The 19,813-nt window shown below is 51.9% G+C and overlaps 2 protein-coding genes across 3 annotated transcripts; one reads left to right on the forward strand and one right to left on the reverse strand.

Annotated features, from left to right (window-relative positions):
- Positions 1 to 202: 202 nt before the first annotated feature.
- Positions 203 to 9,172, reverse strand: IPP (intracisternal A particle-promoted polypeptide). 2 transcript variants are annotated; one of them, XR_011315097.1, is made up of 10 exons: positions 8,994 to 9,172; positions 7,620 to 7,930; positions 6,533 to 6,964; positions 6,132 to 6,287; positions 5,887 to 6,054; positions 4,952 to 5,089; positions 4,737 to 4,859; positions 3,454 to 3,674; positions 2,676 to 3,105; positions 203 to 2,639 (listed from the first exon to the last, which is right to left on the reverse strand). XR_011315097.1 is itself a non-coding variant. In XM_069738025.1 (9 exons), the coding sequence occupies exons 1-9, from the start codon at positions 9,110 to 9,112 to the stop codon at positions 2,881 to 2,883; spliced, it is 1,893 nt and encodes a 630-aa protein (XP_069594126.1). In that variant the 5' UTR covers positions 9,113 to 9,172; the 3' UTR covers positions 203 to 2,880. The 2 variants fall into 2 exon arrangements, 1 of the variants encoding a protein (XP_069594126.1); XM_069738025.1 differs by having other exon boundaries at positions 203 to 3,105.
- DPH2 (diphthamide biosynthesis 2) lies at positions 9,050 to 15,753 on the forward strand. The gene is made up of 6 exons (XM_069738026.1): positions 9,050 to 9,672; positions 11,523 to 11,635; positions 12,358 to 12,578; positions 13,096 to 13,728; positions 13,893 to 14,084; positions 15,201 to 15,753. Exons 1-6 carry the CDS (start codon positions 9,514 to 9,516, stop codon positions 15,323 to 15,325), a joined length of 1,443 nt encoding a protein of 480 aa, XP_069594127.1. The 5' UTR covers positions 9,050 to 9,513; the 3' UTR covers positions 15,326 to 15,753.
- Positions 15,754 to 19,813: the final 4,060 nt, after the last annotated feature.

Below are 19,813 nucleotides of genomic sequence, written 5' to 3' on the forward strand. Positions count from 1 at the left end.
CTGCGTTATATCTCATCGTTCCCCCGCACCAAGGGTCTTGTTGGGGGATCATGATATACATCCTCCGCACTGGTGACTGTACCCTACAGCAGATTCTGAGACCACCCCGGGGGTTCTGAGCACTAGACCCTCATCACTGCTTTGCAAAGTCCCAATTTGTAGATAATCCAGGATGTGATGAATGAATGACCTCAGACTGAGACATTGTAAAAAGTGCTTTATTATAACAAATTCAATATTCAGCAGATGCCCGCTCTGCAAAACATATTGACATAAAGTGAAAGGTTTTCAGCAACGGACCTGAAGTAGGTGAGATGATCATTTTTTTTTGTCCTGCAGAAGTGATGCCTGCTATTCCAGATCCCTTAAAAAGGAACCCGTCACCAGTTTTGGCCGATAAGAGATACAGTCATCACCTTTCAGGGCTGATATACAGCATTCTATTGCAGGAGGGCAGCATTGCAAGAAGAGCGACCCCCCCCTCAGACCAGACCGCCCCGCAGGTGAGTATAATAAAAGGTCTTTTTCGTCTCTTACAGGTCGGGTTGGGGGCACATAGACAGCATTATAGAATGCCGTATATCAGCCCTGAAAGGCGGCTGCATCTCATATCGGCCAAAACTGGTGACAGGTTCCCATTAATCAGCAGTTCACTTTTAGCTGTGCAGGGGAAAAATTCTAAAAGTTTATTGCTCCCAGATATCAGCCATTTCAGGCTAAGAAAGTAGAGATAATCCCGGTGTCACTCATCCCGGTGATGAACCCTGCACTCTCCTATGGATGAAATTGCTGATAACAGGGAGCAATAGATTGCTTGTATGATGGATAAAAACAACCGTTTCTCATCTATCTGTACTGCTGAGAATCATCAATACGTGTGACAGACCTGAGACGCTCTTCTTATAACACACTCCGGCACTGGAATAACCTCCAGAGACATTTACATCCCATAACTTCATCCCATCCCTCATACCAGAAGGAGGCGGCAACCTCCTTCCAAAACGCGTTGTATGAATAAACACCCTAGTAACTTAATTCACTGGCAGCGCCGGGGTCTACCGCTCCTTTGTTCCTTCATATTTAGATCCCTATGTAACTGATATAAACCAGTGCTCATATAACGCTCTGCACTACTAGTACCAGCGGACCCTTGTGTCCAGCAGCCTTTCATTACTTTTCCCATAGCCTATGTTGGTGACTGCCCCAAACTGGCAACAGGTTCTAGTGGGTCATAGAGCTGGCAAAACCCCCAAACCACTGAAAGAGTCCATGGATGCCACTCAGACACTGCTCCCAACTATTGGTCACTTGACTGACATAAGAAGAACCTTCTTACCCCCACCAGACCCTCAGCACCCGATGTACCTAGCTCCATCATCAGACCCTCAGCACCCAGTGTGCCAGACAGCACCATCACACCCTCAACACCAGTGTACCAGGCTGCACCATCACATCCACAGCACCCGCTGTACCACACAGCACAATCAGACCCTCAGCATCCGGTGTACCTAGCTCAACCATCACACCCTAAGCACCCAGTGTACCAGGCTGCACCATCACATCCACAGCACCCGCTGTACCAGGCAGCACAATCAGACCCTCAGCATCCAGTGTACCTAGCTCAACCATCACACCCTAAGCACCCGGTGTACCAGGCTGCACCATCACACCCTCAGCACCCGGTGTACCAGGCTGCACCATCACATCCACAGCACCCGCTGTACCAGGCAGCACAATCAGACCCTCAGCATCCGGTGTACTTAGCTCAGCTCAACCATCACACCCTCAGCACCCAGTGTACCAGGCTGCACCATCACATCCACAGCACCCGCTGTACCAGGCAGTACAATCAGACCCTCAGCATCCGGTGTACCTAGCTCAACCATCACACCCTAAGCACCCAGTGTACCAGGCTGCACCATCACATCCACAGCACCCGCTGTACCAGGCAGCACAATCAGACCCTCAGCATCCAGTGTACCTAGCTCAACCATCACACCCTAAGCACCCGGTGTACCAGGCTGCACCATCACACCCTCAGCACCCGGTGTACCACGCTGCACCATCACATCCACAGCACCCGCTGTACCACGCAGCACAATCAGACCCTCCGCATCCGGTGTACCTAGCTCAACCATCACACCCTAAGCACCCAGTGTACCAGGCTGCACCATCACATCCACAGCACCCACTGTACCAGGCAGCACAATCAGACCCTCAGCATCCGGTGTACTTAGCTCAGCTCAACCATCACACCCTCAGCACCCGGTGTACCAGGCTGCACCATCACATCCACAGCACCCGCTGTACCACGCAGCACAATCAGACCCTCCGCATCCGGTGTACCTAGCTCAACCATCACACCCTAAGCACCCAGTGTACCAGGCTGCACCATCACATCCACAGCACCCACTGTACCAGGCAGCACAATCAGACCCTCAGCATCCGGTGTACTTAGCTCAGCTCAACCATCACACCCTCAGCACCCAGTGTACCAGGCTGCACCATCACATCCACAGCACCCGCTGTACCAGGCAGTACAATCAGACCCTCAGCATCCGGTGTACCTAGCTCAACCATCACACCCTCAGCACCTGGTGTACCTAGCTCAACCATCACACCCTCAGCACCCGGTGTACCTAGCTGCATGATCACACCCTCAGCTCCCGGTGTACCCAGCTGCACCATGACACCCGATGTACCAGGCTGCACCATCACACCCTCAGCTCCTGATGTACCCAGCTGCACCATCATACCCTCTGCACCCGGTGTACCCAGCTGCACCATGACACCCGATGTACCAGGCTGCACCATCACACCCTCAGCACCCGGTGTACCGCCAGACACGCTGCACCATCAGCCAGCACTGCAGTATTTGGGTCAGAGGACGGCCAGGCTCCCCTCACAGCGGCTCGTTATCATGCTGCCAATCTCCGTCCAGGAGTCTGTATGTGGGTTATAGACCTCTACAGAGTCAGAAGTCACAGGGGCTGAATGATTCTGCATGCTGGATCTTCCCCCGGTGGCGTACAGGAGCCCATTCACGCTGACCACAGAGACGCCCGCTCTGGGGACCCTCATTGGTGCCACATCCACCCACTTATCCTGCAAAGAAAAGAAGGAATGAAAAAGTTAGAAAAACTCTTCTGGCAGCTCAAGTCTTTATTATGTCCTGACAGTTTGTTACAATGTATCAGTGCAGGTTAAATGTATCAGTCCACAGTGGATGGATTACACGGACTACAACTGTAACAAGCCCTCAGCTATGAAGTTTTCAGCCTGCAGGTAAAATTTGACATTCATTGATAGCAAGCAGAAATCTTGAAAATAGTAACATTTCTGAGAATAAAATCTATTAATTGTAAAGTTTTGTCTAAACACAAGACCCCTCCACCGTCCTCTCATTATTATTATTATTATTATTATTATTATTATTATTATTATTATTATTACCTCCACAAAAGAAAACTTCTCCACCGTGTTTAAAAAATCCTGAGTCTCGTTCCAGCCGCCCACCGCATACAAGCAGTCGTTTAAAAAGGCTACGCCCAGGTACGCCCTGCGGGTCCCCATACGGGGGAGCGACATCCAGCGCTTGGTAATGGGATCAAATACTTCAGCTGAAGAAAGTTCTATCCCCTCCTGACCAATTCCACCGACCACATAGATCATCCCTAAAAAAGAATAAAACTCCAGCATCACAAAAGAATAGTGAGTGCAGCTCTGGGGTAGAATATAGGATGTAATGTAACTCATGATCAGTACAGGATATGTAATGTATGTACACAGTGACTGCACCAGCAGAATAGTGAGTGCAGCTCTGGAGTATAATACAGGATGTAACTCAGGATCAGGAATGTAATGTATGTACACAGTGACTGCACCAGCAGAATAGTGAGTGCAGCTCTGGGGTATAATACAGGATGTAACTCAGGATCAGTAATGTATGTACACAGTGGCTGCACCAGCAGAATAGTGAGTGCAGCTCTGGAGTATAATACAGGATGTAACTCAGGATCAGTAATGTATGTACACAGTGACTGCACCAGCAGAATAGTGAGTGCAGCTCTGGAGTATAATACAGGATGTAACTCAGGATCAGTAATGTATGTACACAGTGACTGCACCAGCAGAATAGTGAGTGCAGCTCTGGAGTATAATACAGGATGTAACTCAGGATCAGGAATGTAATGTATGTACACAGTGACTGCACCAGCAGAATAGTGAGTGCAGTTCTGGAGTATAATACAGGATGTAACTCAGGATCAGTAATGTAATGTATGTACACAGCGACTGCACCAGCAGAATAGTGAGTGCAGCTCTGGAGTATAATACAGGATGTAACTCAGGATCAGGAATGTAATGTATGTACACAGTGACTGCACCAGCAGAATAGTGAGTGCAGCTCTGGGGTATAATACAGGATGTAACTCAGGATCAGGAATGTATAGTGACTTAGGTTTGTTTCTATACATATATAAAGTTGTTCATTTGGTTCTGTGTTAGGTAGACCATCTCTCTATGAGGCTGGGGTCACATGGAGCTTTTGTCTCATACCCATCATCCAGACAGTTGATGCATTCTGAATGCATAGTCATCCCAATAATTGGCCACATGAGGGCGCTATTACATTACACTATGCCATCTGATGTATCAGAGCTGTTATATGGGCACTAGAAATGACAAATTTCTTTGAGGACTAAATATTAAAAGAAAAAAAAAAGTGCACTGCTCACCTTGGCTCTCGCAGCAAGCAAAATTATATCTCGGCACAGACATCTGTCCCACCACCTGCCAGGCATTGTCCTCTGGTGAAAATCGCTCAATATCATTTCCAATCTCTGCTCCAACCCAGCCGCCTGTGGTGACAAATGAGGATAATTCTGCTCTCTACTCTCGGTCTGCGACACAGATACAAGTCTCAGTCATCAATCATAGGAGCGGCGCTCACCCATTGCGTAGATTGCGCCGTGGCAGGAACACACTCCCAGACTGCAACGTGGCTGGTTCATGGAGGGAACCGCTGTCCACTGCTTAGTCACAGGGTCGTAGCACTCCACACAGTCGAAGATCATGGAGTCCTTTTCCCCTGCAGACAAGTTTTACAAACTGCAAACATTAAAAGCATTTTATACAAACTGCCTGATCCATATTGGGGGATCAGGAGACCCCTGTATACATCAGATGGGGGGACGATCCTCTCCAGGTTTGGGTGTCTGAAATCTTATGTGTATGTCGGCCTTTAGACCAAATAAATCCCTTTCCTGTCATCAGATGCTCATTCCTCGGTCTCCTTCATACGTCCTTGAAGCACAGACTGCTCTGACTGCAGTATCCAGAGGGGCCGGTGGGACCCCTGACCGGACCTGAGCAATGGGCCTCATAAAGTGCTGCACACACCGATGAGAGGAGCATTGGTACGATGGAAGTGCATAGACGGCGGCTTTACATTTAGGGTATGTGCACACGTTGCAGATTTCCTGCAAATCTACAGCGTTTTTTTCCGCGCAGAAATGATGCAGATCCGCAAGTGATTTACAGTACAATGTAAATCATTGGCAAAAAAAAAAATGCTGTGATGATGGTGAGGAAAAATCTGCATGGAAGATGCAGAAGATTCAAAAAAGGACCATGTCAATTCTTTGTGCAGAACTGCTGCGTTTCTGCACCCATTCCATAATAGAAATCTGCAGGGGTAAAAAAAGGAAGAAATCCGCACAAAAATCTGCAACGTGTGCACATACCAAAAAAAGGTGCAGATTCTGACCTGCGTTTTCTGCAAAGAAATACAGAATCTGCACAGAAAATTCCACAGTCAAATCTGCAACGTGTGCACATAGCCTTACATGTGATGGAACGGAACGTGTGATATTTGGGGGGTCTCACCTCCAACTACGTAGATCTTCCCGTCCAGGACGGCGGCGCTCATCCCGCTCCGTGCCTGGTGCAGGGAGGACACCGTACTCCAGTACTGACTGAACGTATCAAACCTCTCCACGCAGCTCAGCGCTCTGCTGTCACTCCACCGTCCACCCTGCAGACGGATGTATCCTCCTGTATGGAGGGAGGTCTGTGTGTCAGGAGGGGGAGCTTGGCATAACCCCGTCGCACACCTTTCGGGATAGCCTTACCTATTGCATAGAGGAATTTGCGCGCTTTCCTGCGAGGCCGAACACGTGAGGTCTGGAGGAAGTTGCAGAGCTTCTTATCTTTAGGGGACAGGCTGGGTTCAAAGTATTCCCTTAGAAGTGTATGCAGCGCCACCCGCAGGCTGAAGTCTGTTACTTCTGTAACAAGGAGAGAAAGGCTATGAGATGTCCCGATCAGTGGTGCAGTAAACGGCGACAGCTCTGATCACTGGCGGACACAGACGGTAAAGGGCCCCTGTGCAAGAATAATATATGGGCCCTTTGCAGCCCAAGAGCTCCTAAAAATGCAAAACTGCACGTGCTGTGGAGGTAGAAATGGGCCCTCTTACCTCTTGGGCCCCTGTGCAGGCTGCACCAATGATATGTCCGCCCCTGGTTCTTACCTTCGATATTCTTCTGAAGACGTTGTGGAGGGAGCAGTGAGAAGCGCACGGGCTCCAGCACCTCGACGACATGTCTCTTCCGAGTCGCAGTGTCTTTCTGAAGCCAAGACATTGCGGCAGAGAATACCTGATGCTCCTCTTCGATGCACAGCTCTTCACTGCGCAGGAGACGGATCAGCTGCTCCTTTGTCAGCATCAGAAATTCGTCCCCCTGCTGCGCCGCCGGGAAATGAGCGTGGATGTAGCTTTCGGTGAATTCTAACAACGGCTGACAGGCCAGCTGCTCGGAGAACTGGAAGAAGCCAATGCAATTGCCCGGCTCTATCTGCTCCTTTAAGAAATCGCAGCACAGCGCCACCACGTGGTTCAGCTGCAACATGTCGGCCGCTGTCATCAATTCCTGCACGTTCTCCGAGCTGATGAGGACCGAGCCTGGGACAGAAAACAGAAAATATCACAGGGAATATAAGTCCCTTTCTGTTTCTGGGAAAGATGGATGACCCCCCCCCCCCCCCAATATGGCTGCAAATCCATCTCCCAGGGAACTACCCCACCTCATACATTCCTGCCTAATTATGGGCTCACATAAGGGAAGAAGGAACTTTCAGAATAACCGTATTGCTTCTCACCCAGATTTCCTAGATGTTCTTTGCTCCCCTATTACTACATAATTAGGAAGTTTGCCTTTTCAGGAGCCTAGAAAAGCGCCAATAACCCTTGCGAGAGCTATAATGACGTTTTTGCTTTTATTCAACTTTACCACCTATGGATATGACTAGAAAAACCTGAATACGTTTTTTTTTTTTTTTTAAAACATGATGAGACGTTACTGATGTAGCAGAACTGACTTTGTATTTCTACTATTTCTTCTGTAAATTGCAATATTTCACCTGCAGCTTTATGAAAACCACAGACGCCGCAGCGCATGAGGCAAACTTTGCCAGCAATGCCAGATGGCCAGTCCGGCCCTGAGTCTAAGTGTATAGTAAATCTCCCCCGCACACTCAGCTCTGCTACATCTGTAAATATAAAAGTCATTCCGACTGCAGGCACAAGAGATGGGGAGATAATTATCGCATCCACTTACCAGTGTAGATAAAATCCAGCAGCAGCTGAAAGATGTCGGCTTCCACCTCCTGAATCCGGACCACATCGCCGGCCGACTCCTTCATGCCACCTGACAGCAGAGCTGCAAAGTAAGGACTGCTGGCGGCCAGCACCAGTTTATGCACCCCGAAAACCACCTGGCCGATGTGGACGTGCAGGTCGCAGAACTCCAGCTGTTGCCTCATCTTATTCATCTGCTGCAGAACCAGCTGTGCGTGCTCTCCTACTGAGTGCAAGGAGGCGGCCATGCTCGTGGTGGACGCCAGCGCCATGATTGCAACAGAAAATAAGCTGGAAAAACAAAAAGGATCACAGAACGGGGGTTGAGTACATATTCAAGTGGGACAAATCTAATATGATGTTTTTAGCCTTAAAGAGAACAGCATGAAGTACGGCAGAGACCCTGATTCCAGTCATGTGTCACTTACTATTGCTGTTTTAAAAGCAGGAGAGTATCACTACAGGACTTGGTGTCTGGTGCCTCCAGGACAACTTATTCTGGGTAACCCACCCACCAATGACTGGCAGTTTTCTGCCTATGCACAGTGTACATAGGAATCTGCCAATCAGTGGTGTGGACAGGGTTATACACAGCTCGGCATTCTGAGCACTGCTACATCTATAACAGAAAAAAATAGTGATTGTATCAAAATGACGGCATGCAGACCAATAAGTGACACATCGCTGGAATCGGGGTCTTTGCCCCTACATCATGCTGCTCTCAGATTATGTAACAAAAACCTGGTGATAAACCCTAGCTCTTGTCCCAAAGAACTGAATGCTGCAGAAATGTTTGCCGGCCAAGAAAAGTCGTGGCAAAAAGCAACTTTCTGCTCTTGACATGTTGGATCAATAACAGGCGAGTGACGTCGACTAACGTAAGGGCTTATTCAGACATCGGTTTTTCTCGTACATGGTTCTATCAGCGTTTTTCCAGGATAGAGCACCCCATTATAGTGTATGGGGCTGTTCAGATGTCCGTGGATTTTTATGGACAATGATAAACTCTAAATTACTGAGAAATGTCAGTTTGCAGAGTGCAAGAGAAGGGGGCGACCTGCGACCGCCAGGACCCAAAAACCCAACCTGGGGGATGTCAGTACCCGGCCATGTCAGCCCTGTAAGGATTACCAGGGGCCACCACCAGCTCCAAAGCAGGAGAACTGTGCATTATGAGGACTTCTAGGACTGTAATGGGCCCGTATAGTGTTCATATACAGGGGTCTCTCCTGTCTGTGTCCCAGGTGTGAGGGGCACAGCTGTAACACTGTATCCCTGCTGAGGGGTCGCACTGGGCTACAATGTACCGGGGGGGTGAGGAGGCAGCACCGTCTGCACAGCCGCACTCACTTACCTGCTCTCCAGCTTTGTTGTGATGACGTCATGCCGTTTACGTTCTCTCTGAGATCCGGCCAGTGCGGGCGGCCATGTTGGAGGTGGCGGGAGGAATTCCGGTAGAGCCGGGGTCCACATGTGCGGTCTGTGGTGCTGTCAGGGTGCTCTGTAAGGCGTGTACGGACTCTGACTACTGCAGTGCTCGGGGCGGCCATTCCCTACCGTATAGAGAGGGGATAACAAATGCTGATAATATACTCAGTGCCGCATGCAGCCATGGCCTCGGCGCTCTTCACCTCTGAAATCCTCTGTGCTGCTCTGAGAGCCTGCTGCTTCCACTGTGTAATTATCAGTTACTGCTAAGCTCAGCACATCTCCTGAAATCCTCTGTGCTGCTGTCAGTGACTACCTATATGGTCACAGCATTTCTCTCCTGTAATCCTCTGTGCTGCTGTAAGACCCTGCTCCCTCCACTATGTGAGTGTTCGTCTCACATCTGATCGGATCAGTGTTGTGGTGTAGGCTCTGGCAGCGGAGAGATGACGAGTGCCGGATTCAGCAGTGATGGGGCCGATGTCATCCAGCGGGAGCTGATCCCTCCAGACCCTGATGATCCTGTGATCGCCGACGAATCGCTGGAGGAGACCTATGACATTCTCCGAACCATTGATTTCATCAAGGAAAAAGCAGCAAAAAAGGTGTGACCACTCTGCCCCGCGTCCCCCGTCCCCCTGCCCCGCGTCCCCCTGCCCCGCGTCCCCCGTCCCCCTGCCCCGCGTCCCTCTGCCCCGCGTCCCTCTGCCCCGCGTCCCTCTGCCCCGCGTCCCTCTGCCCCGCGTCCCTCTGCCCCGCGTCCCTCTGCCCCGCGTCCCTCTGCCCCGCGTCCCTCTGCCCCGCGTCCCTCTGCCCCGCGTCCCTCTGCCCCGCGTCCCCCGTCCCTCTGCCCCCCGTCCCTCTGCCCCGCGTCCCCCTGCCCCGCGTCCCCCTGCCCCGCGTCCCCCTGCCCCGCGTCCCCCCGTCCCCCCGTCCCTCTGCCCCGCGTCCCCCCGTCCCTCTGCCCCGCGTCCCCCCGTCCCTCTGCCCCGCGTCCCTCTGCCCCGCGCCCCTCTGCCCCGCGCCCCCCTGCCCCGCGCCCCCCTGCCCCGCGCCCCCCTGCCCCGCGCCCCTCTGCCCCGCGCCCCCCTGCCCCGCGCCCCTCTGCCCCGCGCCCCTCTGCCCCGCGCCCCTCTGCCCCGCGCCCCTCTGCCCCGCGCCCCTCTGCCCCGCGCCCCTCTGCCCCGCGCCCCTCTGCCCCGCGCCCCTCTGCCCCGCGCCCCTCTGCCCCGCGCCCCTCTGCCCCGCGCCCCTCTGCCCCGCGCCCCTCTGCCCCGCGCCCCTCTGCCCCGCGTCCCCCCGTCCCTCTGCCCCCCGTCCCTCTGCCCCGCGTCCCTCTGCCCCCCGTCCCTCTGCCCCGCGTCCCTCTGCCCCGCGTCCCCCGTCCCTCTGCCCCCCGTCCCTCTGCCCCGCGTCCCCCTGCCCCGCGTCCCCCTGCCCCGCGTCCCCCCGTCCCGCGTCCCCCCGTCCCTCTGCCCCGCGTCCCCCCGTCCCTCTGCCCCGCGTCCCTCTGCCCCGCGTCCCTCTGCCCCGCGCCCCTCTGCCCCGCGCCCCCCTGCCCCGCGCCCCTCTGCCCCGCGCCCCCCTGCCCCGCGCCCCTCTGCCCCGCGCCCCTCTGCCCCGCGCCCCTCTGCCCCGCGCCCCTCTGCCCCGCGCCCCTCTGCCCCGCGCCCCTCTGCCCCGCGCCCCTCTGCCCCGCGCCCCTCTGCCCCGCGTCCCCCCGTCCCTCTGCCCCCCGTCCCTCTGCCCCCCGTCCCTCTGCCCCCCGTCCCTCTGCCCCCCGTCCCTCTGCCCCCCGTCCCTCTGCCCCCCGTCCCTCTGCCCCGCGTCCCTCTGCCCCGCGTCCCCCCGTCCCTCTGCCCCGCGTCCCTCTGCCCCGCGTCCCTCTGCCCCGCGTCCCTCTGCCCCGCGTCCCCCGTCCCTCTGCCCCCCGTCCCTCTGCCCCGCGTCCCTCTGCCCCGCGTCCCTCTGCCCCGCGTCCCTCTGCCCCGCGTCCCTCTGCCCCGCGTCCCTCTGCCCCGCGTCCCTCTGCCCCGCGTCCCTCTGCCCCCCGTCCCTCTGCCCCCCGTCCCCCCGTCCCGCTGCCCCCCGTCCCTCTGCCCCGCGTCCCTCTGCCCCGCGCCCCTCTGCCCCCCGTCCCTCTGCCCCGCGTCCCTCTGCCCCGCGCCCCTCTGCCCCGCGCCCCTCTGCCCCGCGCCCCTCTGCCCCGCGCCCCTCTTCCCTCTGCCCCACACCCCCCTGCCCTGCTTCACAGCACTGATCTCTCTCCTCCTATCCTGGATCTGACTTTACACTGATACGTTGTAAAACCCCCTCAGCTGTTGACTTTATATCGCCTAGAGGTGAGAATTAAAAAAAAAAAGAAAAAAAGTTTATTAGAAAGTTGCAGAACTTTTTTTTGTACAAGGATTATGTTTCAGTCTGTATCGGCTAATTCCATCCTCCTGTCTCCCAGGTGGCCCTGCAGTTCCCCGATGATCTCCTCGGCTGCTCCGTCACTATTGCCAAAAAACTGGAGGACGCTACCGGAGCCAAAATCTACATCTTGGGGGACACGTCTTATGGCAGGTGAGGGGCGTCAAGTCTTATGCAAGGGTGGTATGAGGTCACTTTTTAACTATCATGTCCACCTTTTCATCTCCCATAGGGATAACACCCAGCTTTCCTAAAGTCCTGATTGTAAGGTTGTAGTCAGATGTCGTCTCTGGTTCATTCATTCAGGACGGCTGATTAACCCCTTCCCACCCCGTGTTATAATAGTACATCAATGTCTGTGCCAGAAGCGCATAAACTGGTAATGATGAAGTGATTGCTACGTCAAGTCCCCTAGGGGATGTGTCCAAAAACAAAAAAAAAAGCAATGCAGCTCAATAAAGTGCAATTAAATAAAATTCTCAGATTAGATAAATAAATATTACTTTACATTTCAAAAAAACAAAACGTTTCCTACCTCTGCCACTGTAACCGGCGAGCGTTAAAGTAAAGTCATCATTTCTATCGCACAGAACAGAGGGGACAAAATGCAATGGTGCAATTACTTTTTTCCATCCTCCCACCATAGAAAAATAAACGCAGAGCAAAATTGTAGCAACAAAACTACAATAAACACCATGAAAACTTGTCCTGCAAATAAACGGTTGTATGGTCAGAGAATTTAGCTCTACATCTTTAAATAATAGAAAATGGGCCATTTCTGAAGGGGTTAAAGCCCCCACGGGATCTGTCCCCCTGGACCCGGGCCGTACTGCGGTCGGTCTCGTATTCCTCCTATTAATGCTTTCTTCCATTAGCTGCTGTGTGGACGAGGTGGCGGCGGAGCACGTCGGAGCTGAGGCTTTGGTACACTATGGTCGGGCCTGTCTGAGCCCGTGTCGGCGGCTTCCTGTCTTCTATGTGTTTGGCCGTAAGGCTGTGAACGTGGATCTCTGTTCTGAGGCTTTTCGGGATCTGTTCCCTGCACGAGACGCTCCGGTCGTGGTTTTCGGAGATGTCGTCTACGATCACATTCTAGGTATGTGCATGCTGCAACCTCCACCTGCATCAGCCATAATAAGAATTTAAAAGACTAAATATACTTTGTTTTTATTTTTTATTTTTCCCAGCATGGAAAGTTATGAAACTTTGCAAATCACTTTATTAGATTTTGTCTTTATTCTTGTAAAAAAAAAAAAAAAAACCCTTGCAAGTGGAGATCAAAATTCATCTTTTCCCCTAGTCTATCGCTCTGTCTTCAGCTGAGGCAAATATACTGGGGAAAAGCGGGGGATCAGACAAAATCCCCCAATAAAGTAATTGACAAAGTTTTATAACTTTCCATCCTGGACAAAGTTTTGAAACTTTGTTTATGACCCTTGTATGTGCTGATGCTCTACCGCTGTCCGCCTGCAGGTGTCGCTCTTGTTAATGCTTCTATACTTTCCTCATTGATGTCACCTTGCCAGGAAAGCGACTTATAAATGTTGCTGATCATGGAGCTTTTGGTAAAGAATAAGTGGCCTGGTCCATTACTCTCCCTCTTTTGTCCGCAGGGGAGCTGGAGACACGTTTTGCAGCCGTTTATCCACGGGTCGTCTTTTGTAAAGTGTCTTGGCTGGAAGAGGCGCCCTCTGGTGGTGAGGTCTGTAAGTTTGGCAGGAGGTTCTGTCCTGACCCCGGACTGTGGCCGGACGGCTACAGCGTCTTCTACGTGGGAGGAGAAGGTGCGACGCTCAGTAATCTCCTGCTGACCTGGCCACGTTGCTCCTTCTTCAGTTTCAACCCAGTGACCAACGAGTCCAGGAGGGAAGGAGTCCACGTCAACCGGGCGCTCATGAAGCGCTTCTACCTGATAGAGAAGGCACGGGACGCCCAGGTGGTGGGGATCCTGGTGGGCACCCTGGGGGTCTCTGACTACCTGTCGGCTCTGTCTCACCTGAAGAGCATCATCCATCGGGCCGGTAAGAAGAGCTACATGCTGTCTATGGGGAAGCTGAACCCCGCCAAGCTGGCCAACTTCCCGGAGGTGGACATCTTCGTGCTGGTGGCCTGTCCCGAAAACTCACTTTTGGACTCTTCGGATTTCTACCGGCCAATCGTCACCCCGGATGAGATGGAGGTGGCCTGTAACCCGGCGCGGGAATGGGGCGGCCGCTGCATCACCGACTTCCGGGAATTACTTCCAGGTAAGTAGAGGGACAATGAAGGACGTGGACAATGGCGGTAGGAAGGAGTCACAGATCGTGGATGTGTTCCAGTGGAGCAGAGCTGCAGTGCAAAGCACAAGGGAGGTAAATAAGCTGAGGTTTATCTTACACTCGTGTGTCTTTTCCTGTGTGATTTGGCATAGGTGGTCCAGCTCATGTGGAGTTTCCAGAGATTGACCCTGAAGACGCAGAACGGGCAGATGTTTCTCTGATTACGGGGGAGATGAGATCTCTTCGATTCTCATCTGCGGTGGCGCAAGCATCAGAAGAGGCAGAACGTGCGAGCCTCGTACCCCGGAACAGTAACACCGCAGTGGCAGAGCTGGGACCTGCAGGTAACGGGCGGCCATCATTGTCATCTGACCCAAGCACAAAACTGCTATTAGCAGAGTGTCCTGTGACGCCCCCTACAGCCCCACGGGGAATTTACACGTTATTGCCCGCAGTTTAATTTTTTTTACTGTACTCTTGTCAGTCATGCCCAGAGCTGCACTCACAATTCTTCAGTTTCATTTTTTACTATGCTCTAGTCTCGCCCAGATCTTAACTTGTTCTCCTAACATATACTTTAGTCACACCCAGAGCTGCACTCACAATTCTGCAGTTTCATTTTTTACTATGCTCTAGTCTCGCCCAGATCTGCGCGTGTTCTCCTATCATATACTTTAGTCACATCCAGAGCTGCACTCACAATTCTGCAGTTTCATATTTTTTACTATGCTCTAGTCTCGCCCAGATCTGCGCGTGTTCTCCTATCATATACTTTAGTCACATCCAGAGCTGCACTCACAATTCTGCAGTTTCATTTTTTACTATGCTCTAGTCTCGCCCAGATCTGCGCGTGTTCTCCTATCATATACTTTAGTCACATCCAGAGCTGCACTCACAATTCTGCAGTTTCATTTTTTACTATGTTCTAGTCTCGCCCAGATCTGCACTTGTTCTCCTATCATATACTTTAGTCACACCCAGAGCTGCACTCACAATTCTGCAGTTTCATTTTTTACTATGCTCTAGTCTCGCCCAGATCTTAACTTGTTCTCCTATCATATACTTTAGTCATATCCAGAACTGCACTCACAATTCTGCAGTTTCATTTTTTACTATGTTCTAGTCTCGCCCAGATCTGCGCGTGTTCTCCTATCATATACTTTAGTCACACCCAGAGCTGCACTCACAATACTACAGTTTCATTTTTTTACCATGCTCTAGTCTCGCCCAGATCTGCACTTGTTCTTCTATCATATACTTTAGTCACATCCAGAGCTGCACTCACAATTCTGGAATTTCATTATATATTATACACTAGTCACAGACAGACCTGCACTTACAATGCTATGGTTTTACTATGTCGTATTCTCTAGTTACATCCAGTGCTGCATCCACAGTTTTGCAATTTCTTTTTTGCTCTTACTCCGGCTCTTTCCTTCATTCCTTCCTTTCTTCCTCAGCGTCCTTCCTGTCCTCCCGGAGTTGGCAGGGACTGGACAAGGCTCTGGGAGAGACGCCAGTTGTAAAAGCCACGGAGGGACGTAGAGGGATCGCGATAGCCTATGAGGATGAAGTAAACGGCTGATGTCAGGGGTCTCCGGTGACCAGTGCCCTTCCGCTGTGACGGAGGCTCCTCGATGCTTATCCTCCACGGCGTCTCCCTGCAGTAAATGGCGCTGTCCCCGATCCTGCGCTGCGCCGGACGCTCGTGTCACCCATGCGGGGGGCGGTCGCTGGTCTCGCTGCCTCCTGACTGTCGGGACCTCAGTGATGGACGATGAGGATCTGCTCGCTCTGCTGCAGACACTACAGAACCATCATCTCCCGGTGAGCGGCTCCTAGCTGTCCATATCTCCTCGTTGCTCCGGGCCGCTGGTTCCCGCTGAACGCTGCGCCGGGTTCATCATTGCTTTTAGCAACCGATCCAACAAAAAAATGGAGTTTCTGACCAATTACAGGACCATTTCCATAGATAAAATGTAATCTATGAATATAAAAAAAAGTTGTACAAAGTTTTATTTTGCATTTTTTAAAGCTATCTGCTTGGAGTCGGGGACTAAGGGGCATTTTTGTTTATGTCCTGGACACCAGTCATTGTGCAACTAAGCCGGTACTGTTTATCATTGCTGCACCTTTAAGGAGCAGAAGTGCAGGGTAAAGCATGGAGGATAGACCTGAGATTCTAATGAGACAGGTGTGGATTTCAGACTATGCAGCTAAGCTGGCGTTATTGATGTTAGCCCAGACGGAGATAAAATAGTTAAAGGGACTCACCGGGGAAGATATGTTATCACCTGTCCATAGGATAGGTGATAGCTTGGGAGATCGGTGCCAGCGCCAGGCAGTCCAATAGGGAATGATTGCAGCAGCCGTCCATTGTAATGGGGAGAAAGTGCCCTGTTCTGCTGATCGGTGCCGATCCCAGCAGTCCCATAGGTAATTACTTATCTGCATCCCTTTAAGGATTAAAAGGGGCATTTGCCTTAAATAACAGCAGAGCTCATTCACTTTTTCTTACATAATTAGAGAAGGATAAATATTTTGTAGAATTGGAAATTCGTCTACCGCACACCATTGGGGTGACTGCTTTCCTGCCATTTGCTACATGGCCACTAGATGGCGACTTTATTGCAGGATTGTTTATGAAGTCTTCAAGCTGAACTGGATCTGGCGCTGGTACCGGAGGGCAGAATTCAGTACCAGGCAGAGAATGTGAGCAGCAGGAGCCAGCTGTTGGCTGCGCTGTCCTGGCACAGCCGTACGATGTGATACCAGGCCTGTGAATAATGGCCGGTACTGCGATTAGTGTGCAGAGAAGACGTTAGAGCTGCAGCCGCCGGGAAGGGGGGGACCAGTCAACAATGTTATTTAGCAGCGATTTCTGCAGATAAATTGATGTAGGAAAATGAAAGATAATTTATCATGATGTTTAAAATCATTGGCAATCTGGCACGGAGGCTGTGCTCCGGGAGCCGCGCGTCCTGGGGGGGTGGAGGGCGCATTCACAGCGTCCAGGCAGAGCACAAGGTAATTTTTTTTCCCATCTGATGATTTACGAGATGTTTTGGTCTTGACCTTAGTTTATTTTTTTAATTTTTTTTTTATGTTCTATACAGCGAAAGTAAATGGAAGGAAAATATAATTAGTGGCACCTCCACGCCGCGGCCAATCATCTGCCGGCTCCGGATCATTCTGAGCAGAACGGTTCTTAGGCTTCTGCTGATTCTACTTGGAATCTTGTCTGGTTTTTATAAACATTTCTAGTGGAAAAGTTGTCAATTCCTTATACTTCATAAAACATCTGCTTGCTGTCATTGAATGGGAGGCTTTTTTTTTTTAACACACTCGTAAACATGAAAACCCACCTGCCGGGAACATTATGAGAGATGCTTTAACAAGCCATGCAGCTGGGCAGGTTTACCGTCTCTGGTTTTAAATAAAGTTTCACTGACAGCAAGCAGAGATCTTAAATTGTGGAAAATTCATAGCAGCATTGGTGAAGGTGATCCCATCTCCGTGCCAGCCTTACTGCCATATAATATGTGCATCTCCTGGTCCCTGAGGGTTAGTGGTGCCTTTCTGAAGCCCCGGGGAGTTAATGGTGCCTCTCTGAAGCCCTGGGGGGTTAGTGGTGCCTCTCTGAAGCACCGGGGGGTTAGTGGTCTCTCTCTGAAGCCCTGGGGGGTTAGTGGTCTCTCTCTGAAGCCCTGGGGGGTTAGTGGTGCCTCTCTGAAGCCCTGATGGTTAGTGGTGCCTCTCTGAAGCCCTGGGGGGTTAGTGGTGCCTCTCTGAAGCCCTGGGGGGTTAGTGGTGCCTCTCTGAAGCATCGGGGGGTTAGTGGTCTCTCTCTGAAGCCCTGGGGGGTTAGTGGTCTCTCTCTGAAGCCCTGGGGGGTTAGTGGTCTCTCTCTGAAGCACCGGAGGGTTAGTGGTCTCTCTCTGAATCCCTCAGGGGGTTAGTGGTCTCTCTCTGAAGCCCTGGGGGGTTAGTGGTCTCTCTCTGAAGCCCTGGGGGGTTAGTGGTCTCCCTCTGAAGCACCGGAGGGTTAGTGGTCTCTCTCTGAATCCCTCAGGGGGTTAGTGGTGCCTCTCTGAATCCCTGGGGGGTTAGTGGTGCCTCTCTGAATCCCTGGGGGGTTAGTGGTGCCTCTCTGAATCCCTGGGGGGTTAGTGGTGCCTCTCTGAATCCCTGGGGGGTTAGTGGTGCCTCTCTGAATCCCTCAGGGGGTTAGTGGTGCCTCTCTGAAGCCCTGGGGGGTTAGTGGAGCCTCTCTTAAGCCCTGGGGGGTTAGTGGTGGCTCTCTTAAGCCCTGGGGGGTTAGTGGTCTCTCTCTGAAGCCCTGGGGGGTTAGTGGTCTCTCTCAAGCCCTGGGGGGGTGAGTGGTGCCTCTCTGAAGCCCTGGGGGTGGGTGAGTGGTGCCTCTCTGAAGCCCTGGGGGGGGTGAGTGGTGCCTCTCTGAAGCCCTGGGGGGGGTGAGTGGTGCCTCTCTGAAGCCCTGGGGGGGTGAGTGATGCCTCTCTGAAGCCCTGGGGGGTTAGTGGTCTCTCTCTGAAGCCCTGGGGGGTTAGTGGTCTCTCTCTGAAGCCCTGGGGGGTTAGTGGTCTCTCTGAAGCCCTGGGGGGTTAGTGGTCTCTCTCAAGCACTGGGGGGGTGAGTGGTGCCTCTCTGAAGCCCTGGGGGGTTAGTGGTCTCTCTCTGAAGCCCTGGGGGGTTAGTGGTCTCTCTCTGAAGCCCTGGGGGGTTAGTGGTCTCTCTCTGAAGCCCTGGGGGGTTAGTGGTCTCTCTCAAGCACTGGGGGGTTAGTGGTGCCTCTCTGAAGCACTGGAGGGGTGAGTGGTGCCTCTCTGAAGCCCTCGGGGGTTAGTGTTGTGTTGCCTTATTTGTGGTTATGGAGGCATGGCTGCCCGGGTGGTGAGTGGCAGTAATGAACCTGTACTTGATAATGTTCTTTCTCGCTGTAATCAGCAATCTTACATTTCCAGGCACAATATGTATTTTAATGAGTTTAATTAGGTATTTTTTGCGGCTCCAGGGGCTTTCAGCGCGCTCCTCTCATCACCATGTCCGTGCCGACGCTTCGCTTTGTGCCGGTCATTATATAACCTGATTAAATTCAAATAGAAAGTGAAAAACAACTTGAAAGGAACTAAAAATCTCTGACAAACCTTCCTTCCATCCGGCTGAAGTGTAATAATACAGCCGCAGCATAACCAGCACCGCAATGTCATGTACCAGATGTACGGCCCAAAAGAAGCCACATGGGGGCGCTATAAGGTTCAAGGGCAAACACGGCTGTAAAGGAGGGGTTCCAGATTCCTCCCTCAGACTGTAGTAATAATCCTGGTGGGCGCCATAGGTTAGAATTGGAATAAATAAGACTGGTTTCCTCCTGAAACAGCGCCATCCCGGTCCATAGGTTCTGTCTGGTATTGCAGCTTACATCCATGGAAGTGAATGAGGGTGAGCTACAATATCACATACAACTTGTGGACTACGGTGGTGCTGTTTTCTGTGTTTTTATCATCCTGGGCAACCCCATTATCTCCTAATATTCCTGAGGGTTTACATTCTTTAACCATTTCATTATATATATTCAGTGCAGATACAAAGCTCCTGATCCAATGCGTAGACAATGACAAGATAAGATTCTCATCTCCTAATCTCGTTCACACAACGCCCTGTATACAGGGAGCTCCCCCTAGTGGTGACTGCAGACAGGATCTTATGTATCTCTGTATACAGGGAGCTCCCCCTAGTGGTGGCTGCAGACAGGATTTTATGTATCTCTGTATACAGGGAGCTCCCCCTAGTGGTGACTGCAGACAGGATCTTATCATGTATCTCTGTATACAGGGAGCTCCCCCTAGTGGTGGCTGCAGACAGGATCTTATCATGTATCTCTGTATACAGGGAGCTCCCCCTAGTGGTGGCTGCAGACAGGATCTTATGTATCTCTGTATACAGGGAGCTCCACCTAGTGGTGACTGCAGACAGGATCTTATCATGTATCTCTGTATACAGGGAGCTCCCCCTAGTGGTGGCTGCAGACAGGATCTTATCATGTATCTCTGTA

This window comes from Ranitomeya imitator, chromosome 8 (assembly GCF_032444005.1).
Source record: "Ranitomeya imitator isolate aRanImi1 chromosome 8, aRanImi1.pri, whole genome shotgun sequence".
NCBI classification, from domain to species: domain Eukaryota; kingdom Metazoa; phylum Chordata; class Amphibia; order Anura; family Dendrobatidae; genus Ranitomeya; species Ranitomeya imitator.